The 15,750-nt window shown below is 31.5% G+C and overlaps 2 protein-coding genes across 2 annotated transcripts; both read right to left on the bottom strand.

Moving 5' to 3' along the window:
- Positions 1 to 1,419: 1,419 nt before the first annotated feature.
- On the bottom strand, positions 1,420 to 3,049 carry LOC133190169 (uncharacterized). The gene is made up of 4 exons (XM_061325652.1): positions 2,952 to 3,049; positions 2,490 to 2,666; positions 2,104 to 2,238; positions 1,420 to 1,828 (listed from the first exon to the last, which is right to left on the bottom strand). The coding sequence occupies exons 1-4, from the start codon at positions 3,043 to 3,045 to the stop codon at positions 1,665 to 1,667; spliced, it is 570 nt and encodes a 189-aa protein (XP_061181636.1). The 5' UTR covers positions 3,046 to 3,049; the 3' UTR covers positions 1,420 to 1,664.
- A 9,692-nt stretch (positions 3,050 to 12,741) lies between these two features.
- Positions 12,742 to 14,120, bottom strand: LOC133190170 (uncharacterized). The gene is made up of 4 exons (XM_061325653.1): positions 14,021 to 14,120; positions 13,614 to 13,790; positions 13,238 to 13,372; positions 12,742 to 12,983 (listed from the first exon to the last, which is right to left on the bottom strand). The coding sequence occupies exons 1-4, from the start codon at positions 14,112 to 14,114 to the stop codon at positions 12,820 to 12,822; spliced, it is 570 nt and encodes a 189-aa protein (XP_061181637.1). The 5' UTR covers positions 14,115 to 14,120; the 3' UTR covers positions 12,742 to 12,819.
- Positions 14,121 to 15,750: the final 1,630 nt, after the last annotated feature.

The following is a 15,750-nucleotide window of genomic DNA, read 5'->3' as shown; positions in this document are numbered from 1 at the left end:
TCGTGTCGTTGGTCATTTTTAGTGCTTTATATAAATTTCCATCCTTGACCTTGTATCTATTTAGTAGATCCGACACTTAGGATATACAGTGTTGTTGGTATTTGCAGTGATTTATATATATATATATATATATATATATATATATATATATATATATATATATATATATATATATATATATATATATATATATATATTTTGTTTGTCTTCATATTGTTCAGAAAAGAGGTTTTATTTAATATGAATGAAATAGAATAGAGTCTTTATAACTTTTGGATGTTTTGGGTTTTTTTACGTTCAAGTAAAAGTTCATTGTCACGTCATTTTCTACGTCAAGTCCTTCCTAAAAGCTAATATGAATCAAGCTTAAAATCTGAGTTTTAACAACTGTCTTCAAATGAGTACGTCTATTCATTTTGAGAAATGTTTGCCTTCTATAAACAATACACGTTTATTTTTGTTTTCTTGCTGTCAAATTAAGTTTCTGTGGGAAATACAATTCAACGGAGAAACTGCAAATCCGTGAGTCCGGATCAGAGACTGCTTATACCTTTACAAGAAATTATTTTGTAAAATTTATGTAAGTGTGTTGCTTTAAAGCATGGGTTCTGGATAAAAGACATAACCTTGAAATTTGCATATCTCGATGAGATTCCTTCATAAAATTTTCTTGTTACAAAATATTGATCACACATTGTGCCTCAAATGATCTAGAAAATCTCCTAGAATCTCCTTTGAACTTTATCTTCAGTTAGAAATTGTCATCATTACAGAATAATATTCAGGAAGCAGAGAATAGTTCTCGAGAATAATAAACAAACATGCTTTACAAACAAATTTCATCTTACATTATGGTAGAATTCCAAGAAAATAATGGATTTTAAATATCTGTGGAAGAATTTACTGATACATGTATAGGTGTACAAGGAAGGGAATTTATTTACAATTAAAATTTTGATGTTTAAGCATCTCGAATCCATTCTTTTATACATATAAGGCACGTTTCACTTGAAATGGTATTTGAATTTTAAAAACAGCATATCCATAAATATTACATACATGTATATGCCCTACTTTTAAGAGGGGGGATATTAAAATTAAGACAAAATCTATTTGCTTGCAGTCTTAGTTATATATACAAGATATATGTTCTGTTGCACCCTGTTATTGTTTAAATTTAAAACTTTCAAACATACTTTTGCTCTATTACAAGAAATGTATATTCACTGTGATCAAGGTACAAATATACATGTGAATATTCATTTCTGCACCACAACTTTCGGAAGAAAAAAAACTTCCCTTACATTTGTAGGGAAAAAGTAAACAAAAGTCAGGTTGACAAACATAAATATTTATTGATATGTAGAGTAATATTGTGCACATAAAACAACAAACAAGATTCAAATCACACTAGCATCCAATGATTAAATGTATTTTGCAGCATAAATTAATGATTCAAAATGCAGCATGAATTTGAAATGCTACGAACATTGTTTATTGATAAGACATCATCGCCAAACCATGATGCACTCTACTGGCGACGTGTACAGCATCATACTAGGTCCTGATTACACTCTCAGTCATGGTTTCAGCTCGTAGCATACGCACGGGTAGCTTTCATAGGAAGACACTGTGGTGGCTCTCATAGAGATATTATTTAGGATTTATTTCAGTGATTTTTTGTAGTCTTTGACCATAGTTGATAATTCTTGCATGGCCTCATAAATTCCCTCGCCTGTTGTTGCACATGCGGATTGAATGAACCATTTTCGTGACGTCAGTTTGTGTAAGCACAACATTTCTGCTACCTCAGAGGTACTACGAGCATCTATAATGGAATGACATTACTTATATTATAATTTGTATTTAAAAAATTATTAAAATGTAGTTATTTATACATGAAGCAGATTGAATAACGATATGTTTCAGAGATCAAATGAAAATAAAATCCAAAATTTTAAAAAGGATAAAAAATAATTAGAATCTTATTGTATCTGCCTATCTACAAGATTTTTTTATAACAATATTCTGAATATTCTAATTATATTCTATTATAACAGTATAAATATATTATTCTAATTAGGTGCATTGATTCATACATACTTGGAAGATCTTGCTTGTTAGCAATTATCACCACTGGAACTCCCCTCATTTCGTCATATTGTAGAATTCCAAACAATTCTTCACGTGACTCGACAATTCTTTCTCTGTCGTTGCTGTCCACCACATACACTAAGCCTGAAATTACCAACAGAGGATATAGATTACACACGTATATTTTTCAAACAAATATCTCTTGACATTTAAATTTTCATTGTTGATCATGATTTCAACAGTTCTTTATTCATTTTAAACTTTGAACACTTACTGGCGAATTAATAAACATTAGATTACAATGTTTTTTTAACAGAATGTTTAGATTAATGACAAGGCGAATGTTTAAATTGCTTTGATAATAACGGGTATATATAAGTAAACCGTAGACCTACCCTCTGTGTTTTGGTAGTAGTGTTTCCATAGTGGTCTGATCCTATCCTGACCCCCGACGTCCCACACCGTAAAGGACACACCCTTTACGGGGGACACGGTCTCCACGTTAAATCCGATGGTGGGAATGGTACAAACGTTCTCATTTAATTTAATTTTGTACAAAATCGTTGTTTTTCCTGCGATTAAAAATAATTTCCAACAATGAAATCAAGGTTGAAAAAGATATTGAAAATCATATTTATGAATTAATAAAATAATAATATTAAATAATGATACTAATTGAATTTTAAAAAAGTAATGTTTATTACTTCAATTGCTTCATAAAAGAGAAATAAATAGATCAATTTGATAAAAAAAAAAAAAATATGTAGTTAATTTTACAAGCAATTTGTTCATCTACATTATCTCTACAAATGTAATAATATGAAACATTTTTATCGCAACAGTTAAACAGATCATACCTGCAGCATCTAAACCAAGCATTACAATTCTAGCTGGTGATCCAGAAGAAAAAGACTCGAACAGAGTCGTTAATTTTGATAAAAATAAACCCATTCTTTATCTTTCTTAAATTTCCTCGATCGAGTTGAGAGACAGGTCTCAGATTGTTTTATTCTAAATTCATTCATCACTGCAGCAGTATATATACTAGATCAATGACATGTTAAAATTTACACGATCCATTTAAATGCTGGCTTGTCCAGCGTGGAAGGTATGACGAAACACCTTGTTGTTAATGTAAACACAGAAACCGAGGCATTCCGAATTGAATGATCCGAGTACTATATTTATATGTAACGTATATATCAGGAAAGAAAACGTCAAGTAGACCTATTGTTATCATATATCATAATAGAATTAACTAATAAGAAATGTTAGCAAGGTTTATTATCATAATTATATAATGTTGGGTTGACTCATTAAAGATCAATACTTATGTAAACTGCAGCGAAGGACTGATATGAATATACATGTCAACACTTTGTACGGATTTCCTATCATTATTTAGAATGTTGTGCGTCAGAGGTATTATTCAACGTCTAGATTATTTATAATCATATATTCAGAATGGATATTTGCATTGAATTATTTTGTTTCATCATGTTTTAATTTGAAAAGGATTTATACAAAAAAAATTAGAGTGCACTAAGTGTAATTTTTATCTTATATAGCAAAGGGATAATGATATATCAATAAAATTAATACATGCAAATAAAATGTCACAATTCTATTTTAAATAGGAAGTTTAATTGAAAACGAAAATACTGCCGGTTTATTATTAATATTGACATGTACGTATAAAATGTAGCATTTTGTATTTTTATATTTTATAGACTTTAATAATAGCATCTATTTGTGTATACAAAATAGATGCCTTTATTTTACGAGAAAAGTATATTTGCAGGGACCTATATACTAGTATATAGGTCCCTTGTACGTTGGCTTTTAAGAGTCGGGCTTGGATGACACAGCAAGTGTTGTCTATATAAAGGGTCGGGTTTGTTCTTCACACACCTTTCTGCTGAACCTTTCAAAGGTAAAGACGCATATCAAATGCTTGCAAAGAATACATCTAATTTTTGCTTTGTAATTTTAAAAAATAGTATATTTTTCCATTTATGAATTGTTTTTCAACCATTTTAAAGCTTTTATTACTGTTGATGTTTATTAAATAAGGCGGATGATGTTGGATTCAAATTTTTACGAAGCAGACGACGCACACGCGGTTATGCCAAAAAATAATTAATTTACCTTTGTATTGTTATTAAATGATCAAATATTGGTTATCAACATTAATTATTGTCTTTTTGATTCATACTGCGTCGAAATCGGAAAATGCAAACCCAGAATAGGGGAACAACAATATGGAAACTCGGTCGGACCTTTTTGTGGACACAGTGAGGATGGGCCCCAATATAAGTCAAAGAAAAGAATCGCAAATAGTCTGTGAACCAGTTGGAAAACCAGACATTGAATATATGTATCATCACAATCCAATACATCAGGTACATCCACCACCTTTGAAATACATAAATCAGTTGAATGTGTACATGTATCATGATTAATCTTTGCCATTGTAGAATGAGACCAAAATATAAGCAATAGATTGCTTATACAGTGTATAGATATTGCTTCTAAACAAATCATTGCTTAAAGTGTTACCTTTCAAGCTTATGGTGTAGAATTTATTTCTGTTTTTTTCTAAAGAAAAGGGGGGGGGGGGGGGCTTACCAAAAAAAAAAAAAACTATTAAGTTTCAAACAAAAGTACCAGAAAGTCAAGTTGAAAACAAAATATATTTAGATATAACTAACCAGTTAATCCTACAAAATTATGTCACAATAAAATAATCTTTCAAAAATACATTCAAATCATATTATAATTTTACCATAGAATTCTCTCTAAATAAGGACAAAAGACTTGCAGTTGCCTGGAATTGTTCAAAACTAAGGTCAAAATAATTCAATAGATTTTGCGTAGATGCCATTGTTAGGTGCACATTGTACAGCAGCCTTAACTTTGCCATATGTCCGGTTATATTAGTAGAATGTTCTGGACCTATTATATATTTATATTAGCTGGTGTCTATTTGTGAGAGGATTAAATTTAGTTTTTGTATAAATTCAGGTACTAAGTAATATAACCGATACAATGTTCTGTGTCATTGTAAAAGTAGAACTTGGTGAATATTTCAAATCCAACTATTAGGCACTACTTACAACAGGGCTCAGACTAAACAATCTTTAGTATATGATGTGTTTAAATAAAAGGGAGAATGAAACCACCTATCTTGCCCAGAGAAGAGTATTGTTATATTTATTTAAATGCTCCAGGGCTTTCCTGGATTTCAGTGCATTGTATTCATGAAATTTTAGACTAATGTTGTGAAAATTTAGGATGCTCTGATATATAGGTAAGTCATAAGATCAGTTGCATATCAGTAGTTATTACAGATTTACACAGCTTCCAACTCAATATATATGACTTGAAACAGGGGGATCTTAATTGTGTGGGGTCTGGGAGCAGTAAACCTCTAGAAAGGGCCTTTCTCAAATCTCGTATCTTTAGGTACTCTCGTTGAGGATTCGTTTTGCTAGCTATTAAATTGGAAAAAATGATCTTGTAATACAAAAAGTGGGGGGGGGGGGATTTATCATTGTTTAACCACATAATTTATCAATCTCATTGAATAAGTTTGAATGAAAAGGAAAATGCAAAATATTTTTAGATAAACATCCATTTTCTATTACTGGAATTAGGATATCTTTGTTATGATCCTGTAGAGTGCAAATGAAATGTTGGAAATTGCAACATCTTGTACAAGAATGTTTTTGTGATCACTTATTTATGAATACATGTATACCTTAATGACCAATTATTAAATCAAAAAAGTCAATACAGTCAAACCTCATTGTCTTGAACTTATGGGACAAGAAATAACTTTCAATTGAGATATCGGATATTTGAGATGTCAAGGGTAAAATGCTCGAGGAGTAGGTGTCAATCTGGAGTAACCATGTAATTTAAGATTTCAGTCTTCCAAATACCAGTTAAAATTACAATTACTTCTGTAAAGCAATTAAAACTTATAGAACATTCATCCGATTGTATGTTGCAAAATGAATATATGGATTTATTTTAATTATATTTAGTTGTCTTTAGACATCAGAAGTGACCCAAAGAAAGACTTTGTCAAGTACATGTACCTTAAATTCTTAATAATGTAGCAATTATTTCTCATAAGTCCTAGAAGGATGCTTAAATTTTGTAATTTTATAGAGATAATGCTGATTAATTGACTTCGGGCATTGGGCTTACATTTTAAGGTGTTTGGATCTGAAAACTCCTTGCAAGTTGCTTATATTTTGTAATTTTGTACATGTATATAATGCTGATTCTAAGACTTCAGGGTGTGCATTTGGTTTACATTTTTAATGAGTTTGGTTTTGTTTTTAATCAGAACACCAGAAAAATATAATTTCCTTTTTTGGATCAAGTCCATATTGATAGCAGTACTAGTTATATTCAGGCTCATTGCATATGAAAATATATCTCCAATTGGTGTCATTAATAATCAAACATCTATACCTAAAAGAATTTTATACTTTGCTATGCATTTTGTACTACACTGGAACAATATGGTCAGGTAGAGCTGTATAGAGTTCTGATGCGCATACATGTGTCACAGGCATTAATAATGTTTATTGAAAGACTCTTTATCAGAGGTAAAGGAATTAGCACATAAATAAAGATTAGGTGAGTATACTAGTATGACAAGCATCTGTAATAAAATTGTAGCCAAAAAATCACAGGTTCAAATTGGCACCGTCAAAGTGCCAGATATCTTCATTGCAGCTAAACTGGTTATTGGTAAGTATAAATTTGAATTAACTTGTTACATGTATCAGGTAATGTATCTTTTTCTAGGAATATCATCAAGACCAGCATATGTTTTCAAAATATCATTATAATTGACAGTTCTACAACCATTGGTAACCATCACTAAGTAGTGTGATCTATTCTTATAATTGTGTAATCCACATTTGTGTTGGGAATCTCCCAAGAAACTACATATTTGGGTATCAATAGGAATATAGTAAGATTCAACCTTGAAACTGGAGGTTTTGAAATGTAATTAAGGATTTCAAATAGCTCTGCTTAAATTTGCTAATTAGAGAGTGAATGTGTCACCTTCGGTGACATGAAACTTGGTTCATCAAATAGCAGCATATGCATTGGCTTTCCTAGCAATTTTCATGGATTGAGAATTATGCTATATGTAATGATAATGAATGAAACTCCCCCTATTTGGTTATAAATCTCCAGATATTTGTTTTGATGAATTACAACCTATATATAAAACTTGCCTTGGCTAATGGACAATTCAAAACAAAATTAACAAGCAATGGTAAACTTCATGTAAATGCATTGCAAGGTGGCATATACATTTGTGAGGCAGGATAGTAGGGAAGTTTCTTTTTACAAGACCAAAGCTTTATTAGGCATTTAGGGAATAGGTAAGATACATGACATTATATATATATATATGTATGATATCATATCACAATATCAAGTCTCGTTTAAAGTCATCATTTCGTAAGTTCTATGGTCGATACAATGACCTTGTCAGCAAATAAAATCTATCACTAAGTCAAATGCTGACTGATGTTTTTCATACTTCCTGGTATTTGTTAGACCATTTATATTATTTACACACTGAATTATCGACAGATTTTCCTGTTATTTCCCTGTCATGATAAGGACACAGCAGGTGTGACCGGTCGGCAGAGGATGCTCACTCCTCCATGGCACCTGATCCCACCTCTATGTTTCAGAGGTTTCAGAGATGTTTGCTCTGCTCCACATATTTCATTGGCAAGTTTTGATTACTTAATGTGTTATAGCACCTTTCTTAATAGAGGGAAATTCAAAATTAATTCCAAGTCTGCTGAAGGATGAACACATCCATACATAAAGATGTGTGCAAGTACCCATTGGGGAAGGGGGTCTTGGGCAGTATTGGTCGTGGAACAGTTGACTTGTTTTGCTTCCCCCAATGTGTGGGGTGACTACAATCTGTGCCAGCTTGCAGCCATGTGGCGTCTGCGCACACCAAGTCAACTGATAACTGAATATTTGTGTGAAACTTGTACTGAACTGTCACCTTGTTGATATGCTAATGCTAGTGTAAACTAAGCTAATAAGCTTACTCTTGGTGACAGTGATATATACTTTAGAGCTGTAATATATAGTACAAGTTTGAAATATGAAAAAGTTTGATATTTGAAGTTTGAGATGTTTGATCTATGAAGTTTGAGATATTTGATATATATTATGTACAAGATTTCATATGTGAAGTTGATATGATTGATATTTGAAGTTTGAGATATGACTTTGATTTTGAACAGTTTGTATGTTGATTTTGAACAGTTTGTATGTGTGCTGACCCTCCGCGGTAAACCCGGGACGGTTGGAATTTGAAACACACATGGTGTTTGAATTTGGTGGGATTGCCCAGTTGAAATGGCATCCCACAATGTTTGTATTTTCTTGTGCCACGGCCAATACTCGCCACAATAAATAAGTATAAATTCTATACTGAGTTTTGTGTCATTTTCTCTGTATAAATAATATTATTATAATCACATCAAAATATTTACAAAATTGACTGCTTTCAAGATCTTTATTTTCAGGGAAGGTCTGAATTCCTATTCGTTTCGGAAACTATCGCTGCGTCTTAAATATCAACATTTTCTCTTTGCCTGTCTCTTTTTCCAAAATTATAGAAAATTCTATGTTGATTCCAGATAACGTTAAATTCAAATGTATATATGGTAAGCAGATAGGTTGGAACAATAATATAGAGATCAATATGTTTATTTCTGATGTGTACACTATGTGAAAAATACGATGATTAAAATAAACTAGTAAAAATGTAAAAACAATTCATCAAATATGCATTAATAACTATCATTAATACCCCCCCCCCCAAAAAAAAAAAATCTGGATTTTCGGGGAATTGAATCAGAGACCCCGAACACAAAACAGTTCAACGTACACCACTAGCTATGCACACTACTACAAAATACCGTGTCTTCTGTGTATATTTAGCCCCATGTTTGAGTCTTTTGGAAAATAGGATAACTGAAGTATGTAATCAATTTTTGGTATAAAGACCAAGTTAAACCAAAATGTATTTATTATAACAGTATACTGTAATCAAAAACATAATCCATTCAAGAATTCTCCGGTTTAAGTTGGTTCGAATCTATATACATGTATTTTCAATGCTCACTCAATAGTTGTCAATAATATTCCATGCAAAATATGTAAATTTTATTGATCTTGTTTTAGATAATTAGGTCTTTCCACCTTTCTGTGGAAAGAACTATTGAAATTGTTCTGTTTATTATTATTATTATTATTATTTTTCTTCCGCTGATTTTTTGTTTCAAGGTTTATCGAAAAGATTTTTTGTTCATCGTAAAAGTCATAAAAAGTTATGAACAAATTTGACCCAACGCATATAACCTATGACCCCTTTCACAGTTATTGCCCCTTTCGCTAGAAACCTTGTTATCGCTACTCCTCCGAAACCGTAAACCGTAGAGGTAGGAAACCTTCACCAATGTCTTCAACTAACTGAGTACTCTCTCCAATCTATTCACTGAGAAAGTATTCGTCGACCCCATTACTGAGTTATTGCCCCTGAAAGTTTTTGAAGTTTACAAATAATATTTTTTTTTCAAAATGATAAGTCGTAGAGACATGAAACCAATTGGATAAGATTTTTTGACCTCAGACCTTGAAATCTATGTCAAGGTCAAAGGTCAAGGTCATTCAAAATATGAGAAATTAAGCTCTTTTTATATCTCTTTCGTCTTTCAATGTATACTAAGTATCTTTGTATCATTAATATGTCCTCTTAAAACTATTTCAAATATTTCATACTTGTCCCCTAACATTTACCCCTTTGAGAGTTATTGCCCCTTTAACTGAAAACTTTGTTATCGCTACTCCTCCGAAACCATTAATCACAGAGACACAAAACCTTCACTAATGTCTTCAGGGTCTTTAGACACAACTTCAATCTATTCAGTGCGAAAGTATCCGATGACCCTTTATATGAGTTATCGCCCTTTAACGTCTTTTCGCTTACTATTAAACCTTATAACTTTAAAACTAAAAGTCATAGAAGCATGGGGTCAAGTGCAATGTGACCCTTGACCGTTGACCTTGAATATTTGTTCAAGGTCAAAGGTCAAGGTCATTTCAAAATTTTTAAAATTTTCATTTTTTCTATCTTTCAAGCCATTTATGGATTCTTTTTGTATAAAAATTAACTCCAGAGAGTAAAAAAAAAAAAAAAAAAAAAAATTTAAAGAAGGTGGAAAGACCTCTAATTGTTCGAGAACAATTAGTCTACTAGTTATGACTATTTTTTTCTGGGTACTGGTATAATTTGTATTTATTTATATCTAGATTAACTAAAAATAAAATAGTGAAATATTTTGGATGCTTGTAAATGCGCTATATTGTAGACTAGGTCGTATACTAACAAGATATGTCATTATTATTTTCATCATAAAAAATAAATACATGTTATTTATTACCACTGCAAATGTCTATGTTAGTAGTGACGTTTGCGATAGTCTGCATTATGTTATTTTCGTTTATGGTAATATGTTACAAAATCGAGACTTTTAATACATATTTTTTAATTTGAAAGTGTCTTTATAAATTTTGAATGTTTCTTGGGCTTCACTTTCAAATAAAAAGCATTGCCTTGTCATTTTTAACGTCCAGTACTTGTTAAAGAGGTTCGTTCCTGAATTTGTGAGCAGATTTCTGTCTTGACCTCTATTTAAAAAAAATTCTGCATAATGTTTTAGTTCTTACAATAAATTTGCATTCTACAATGCCGATTAAACTATATTCAATTGAAATCTTCTGTTTAAATTCCATACCAAAAACATTTAGTGAGGAACTATATTTTGTGGCGGAAGGTTTTTAAGAAGAAAATGATCTTTTTTTTTTTCTTTCGAAGTATTCACAGTATTGTTAAGTTTGGATTTCTATTTTTCCATGCAGCCTGCTTACAGATTTATTTTGTGCAGTGAAATGTTTAATGGTGGTCCTATATTATATGTTAAATTAACTTTCATGAATTCTAATATCATATTTGACAAATAGAGGCAAATGTATTGTGGAAGTCCAGAAAAAAAGCCCAGTTTAAGCTTGAAATTAACACTATTTTAGTAATACCTAAAAATCAAACGTCACAGACCCCCACCTTTTTTATTTTCTGAATATATAAGATAATTGTAACCATTCTGATTAAATTCAGTAAACTTTAGTAATGTTACTTTCTAATGATTTTATAGCTTGTTAAATTTTTAATGCCAGAAAATGATGTTTTTAAGTGCAGAAAGGTCAAATAAATGACTATACGATGTAATTTGAAATTTTTTTGTCGCCACAAATTTTAATGGGACTATTCAAGATAAAATAAGACTGTGTCTGTTCCCATAATTTATTTGGATAAAATATCTCAGAAGAAAAACTTAGAGAAATTGATTTACGTGTTAGACGTACAGTGCAAGAAGGTCATATTTATTGCTCCGTAGCGTCTAAAGAAGCGCACTGACACCCATTTTTGTTTTGATTTTTAATAAAGCCATGTGTGTAGATTCTAAACATATAGTTTAAAAAAATTCTCAATACTTTTGATAACAGGATCCAACCACCTTAATAAGTTACAAGAATCTAGCTGAAAAAGTAAATTTGTAGTCTAAGTTTTTACAATTGTTTTTACAAATTGTTTTTGAGATATAGATATAGGATATACAACATTTGAGAAATGTTCAACTTTTATGAACAGTAGTTTTTTTTTAATTCCTGTTAAATTAAGTTTCTCTTGGGAATATAATCAACGGAGAGATATGCTGCTCTGTGAATCCTGATCACAAACCGCTTAACCCTTCAAAAATATATTCTGTACAACTTAAGAAAGTGCGTTCGGATAACTGATTAAACCGTAAAATTTGCAGATCTTTTCTTCATAAAATCTTCATCTAAAAATTAATTTCTTACACACTTTTGCCTTATGTGGTCTAGTAAATTTGCTCGAATCTCCTTTAAACCTTATCTTCAGTTAGAAATTGTTATAATTACACAGACAATTCTATATTACGGAGAAGAGGATAGTTCTCGAGAATAACTTAAAAAAGAGGCTTAATAAACAAAAAATTATTTCTCCTTTCATTATGATTTTTAAAATGTGTTTATTTAGAATTGTAGAATACCAATGGATTTAAATTTCTTTACAAGAATTTACAGATGTAATGTATATGTGCAGGAAGGATTTATAAGACATTGATATTCTTTGTGATTAAGACATAGATATGCAGGTGAATATTCATTTCTGCATCATAATATCTGGAAAACTTCCTTTGCGTTTAAAGAGGAAAAAGGAAAAGTTTAATTTCAAGGGCATTATGTTTAATCATATGAAGAGTCACATTATACACATAAAAGAACAAATATAAAAACATGAGTCAAATCTTAATAGCATCCAAATGATTTAATGTATATGTAATTTACAGCATCGATTAAGGTTTCCAAAATGTAGCATGAATTTCAAAGCTACGAACATTGTTTATTGATAAGACATCATATGGAAACCATGATGCACTCTACTGGCGACGTGTACAGTATCACGCGTGTAGATTACACTCTCGGTCACAGTATCAGCTGATAGCATACACACGGGTAGCTTTCATAGGAAGACATTTTGATGGCTCTGATAGAGATATTGATGACCGGGATTTATTTGAGTGCTTTCTTGTAGTCTTTGACCATAGTTGATAATTCTTGCATGGCCTCATAGATTCCCTCGCCCGTTGTTGCACATGCGGACTGGATGAACCATTTTCGTGACGTTATTTTGTGCAAACACATCATTTCTGCCACCTGAGAGGTATTTAGAGCGTCTACAATGGAATTAAGTTAAACGACATTGTAATAAGTATTAAAAACAAACAAATAAATAATTTAAATATAGTTATTAACACATGAAGTTGATTGAATAACGATATATTTCAAAGATCAATTGAAAATTAAATCCAAAATTTTAAAAACGATTAAAAATTTAAAATTTGGTTGTATTTTCCTTTAAACAGGATTTTTTTTTTTTTTTTTTACAATATTCTGAATATTCTAACTAGGTGAATTGATTCATACATACTTGGAAGATCTTGCTTGTTAGCAATTATCATCACTGGAACTCCCCTCATTTCGTCATATTGTAGAATTCCAAACAGTTCTTCACGTGACTCTGCAATTCTTTCTCTGTCGTTGCTGTCCACCACATACACTAAGCCTTAAATAAAATATCCACAGAGGATATAAACTTCACGTGTATATATTTTTGAAAATCTGTCTCTTACAATGTAGCATTAAAATGTTCAGTGTTCCTCGGATTTCTTCCTGTTAAACTTTGAAACACTTATTAACAAAATAATAAATAATATATATATTATTTCTAATTTGAAACGTTACAACAATATAATGAAAGGAAAATGTTTAATTGTTTGATATAGATTAGCAATCTGTAGACCTACCCTCTGTGTTTTGGAAGTAGTATTTCCACAGTGGTCTGATCTTGTCCTGACCCCCGATGTCCCATACCGTAAAGGACACGCCCTTTACTGGGGACACAGTCTCCACATTAAATCCGATGGTAGGAATGGTGCATACGTTCTCATTTAGTTTAATCTTGTACAAAATCGTTGTTTTTCCTGCAATAAGAAATCATCTCCAATTTAATCAAGGAAGAAAAAGTTGAATTCACGTTTTAAAAATAACTGTCTTCAAAAAAAGAGAAACAAATAGATCAAAATGATACAATTACAGCAATGCATTTAATTTAATTGTATTTATTTATACAAACAATTTGTTCAGCAACATATTAAGCTGTATAAATGTAATAATTTATAATATTTTAGTACAAAAGTTAAACAAATCATACCTGCAGCATCTAAACCAAGCATTACAATTCTAGCTGGTGATCCAGAAGAAAAAGACTCGAACAGAGTCGTTAATTTTGATAAAAATAGACCCATTCTTTTGTTTTTAATTTCTTAGGTCGAGTTAATAGAAGAATCTCAGATTGTTTTATTCTAAATTCATACATCACTGCAGCAGTATATATACTAGATCAATGACATGTTAAAATTTACACGATCCATTTAAATGCTGGCTTGTCCAGCGTGGAAGTTATGATGAAACAACCTTGTTGTTATTTTATATAAACACTGGAACCGAGGCATTCCGAATTGAATATTTATATGTAATGTATATATCAGGAAAGAAAATGCAAAGTAGACCAGCTGATATTATGTATTATAATACATTAACTAATGAGAAATCCTAGCACGCTTAAGGTTACATGATTATAAAGCCTTGGGTTTATTCATTAAAGATCAACACCTATGTAAACTACTACGAAGGACTGATATGGATATACATGTAAACACTTTGTACGGATTTCCTATCATTATATACAATGGTGTGCGTCAGAGGAATTATTATACTCTATATGGGTAAAATATGGATTATTTATAATTATATATGCAAAGTGGATATTTGCATTGAGTTGTTCTTATGCAACATGTTTTACTTTGAAACAGTGTGATTAATTAAAAAATATCATTATATATATATGTAGCACATTTTACAACAACTCTTAAACTAACATAACTGCCCTAAGTGAAGAAATATTAATATAGAAAGCACAAAGAAATTCACTTTTATAAGGATACCCACCTCCGCCCCAGCCAGGGGTTGAACTCTCGACCTACGGAATCTGTCTCCTAGCAGTACAGGAACAGCGCGCTAGACCGCTCGGCTATCTAGGCAAGTCAAAAAACTTTCGATGCCGATGGAATTCTCGCGGCGCTGCCCTACACTACACGGTCGTTGAGAATGGAAGTGAGATACAGTTATTTGGACATTAGTTTTATTAGAGGATTGTTACGAATACACATTGTAAGGAAATTTATTTTTATTTATAAAGCACATTTTACAACAACTCTTAAACTAACATAACTGCCCTAAGTGAAGAAATATTAATATAGAAAGCACAAAGAAATTCACTTTTATAAGGATACCCACTTCCGCCCCAGCCAGGGGTTGAACTCTCGACCTACGGAATCTGTCTCCTAGCAGTGCAGGAACAGCGCGCTAGACCGCTCGGCCATCTAGGCAAGTCAAAAAACTTGCGGTCTAGCGCGCTGTTCCTGTACTGCTAGGAGACAGATTCCGTAGGTCGAGAGTTCAACCCCTGGCTGGGGCGGAAGTTGGTATCCTTATACAACTATTCTCCACGATAAATTAAACGTGATGACTTTAACTTTTCAATTGTCAACTTCCCTTACTTGTGCAGCAATATACCCTTATCACCTGCAAACGGGGTTTATATCTCTCAGTTAATTCGATAAGCAAGAGCATGCTCTACGTATAAATAATTTCAAAACGAGGTAAATTATTGACAAATAAGTTGATGAAACAAGAATATCAGTAGTCTCGTTTAAAGTGATTATTTCGTACGTTTTATGGTCGATACAATGACCTTGTCAGCAAATACAATTTATCATTAAGTCAAATGCTGACCGACTTTTTTCATACTAATTGTTAGGCCATTATTTACACACTGATTTGTCGACGGATTTTCCCGTTATTTCCCGATCATAACAAGGA

Source organism: Saccostrea echinata, unplaced genomic scaffold, assembly GCF_033153115.1.
Source record: "Saccostrea echinata isolate AGI-Se365-2 ecotype Australia unplaced genomic scaffold, CSIRO_AGI_Sech_v1 ptg000022l, whole genome shotgun sequence".
NCBI lineage: Eukaryota > Metazoa > Mollusca > Bivalvia > Ostreida > Ostreidae > Saccostrea > Saccostrea echinata.
The sequence above is the reverse complement of the archived record's forward strand: the minus strand, read 5'-3'. Positions and strand labels throughout refer to the sequence as shown.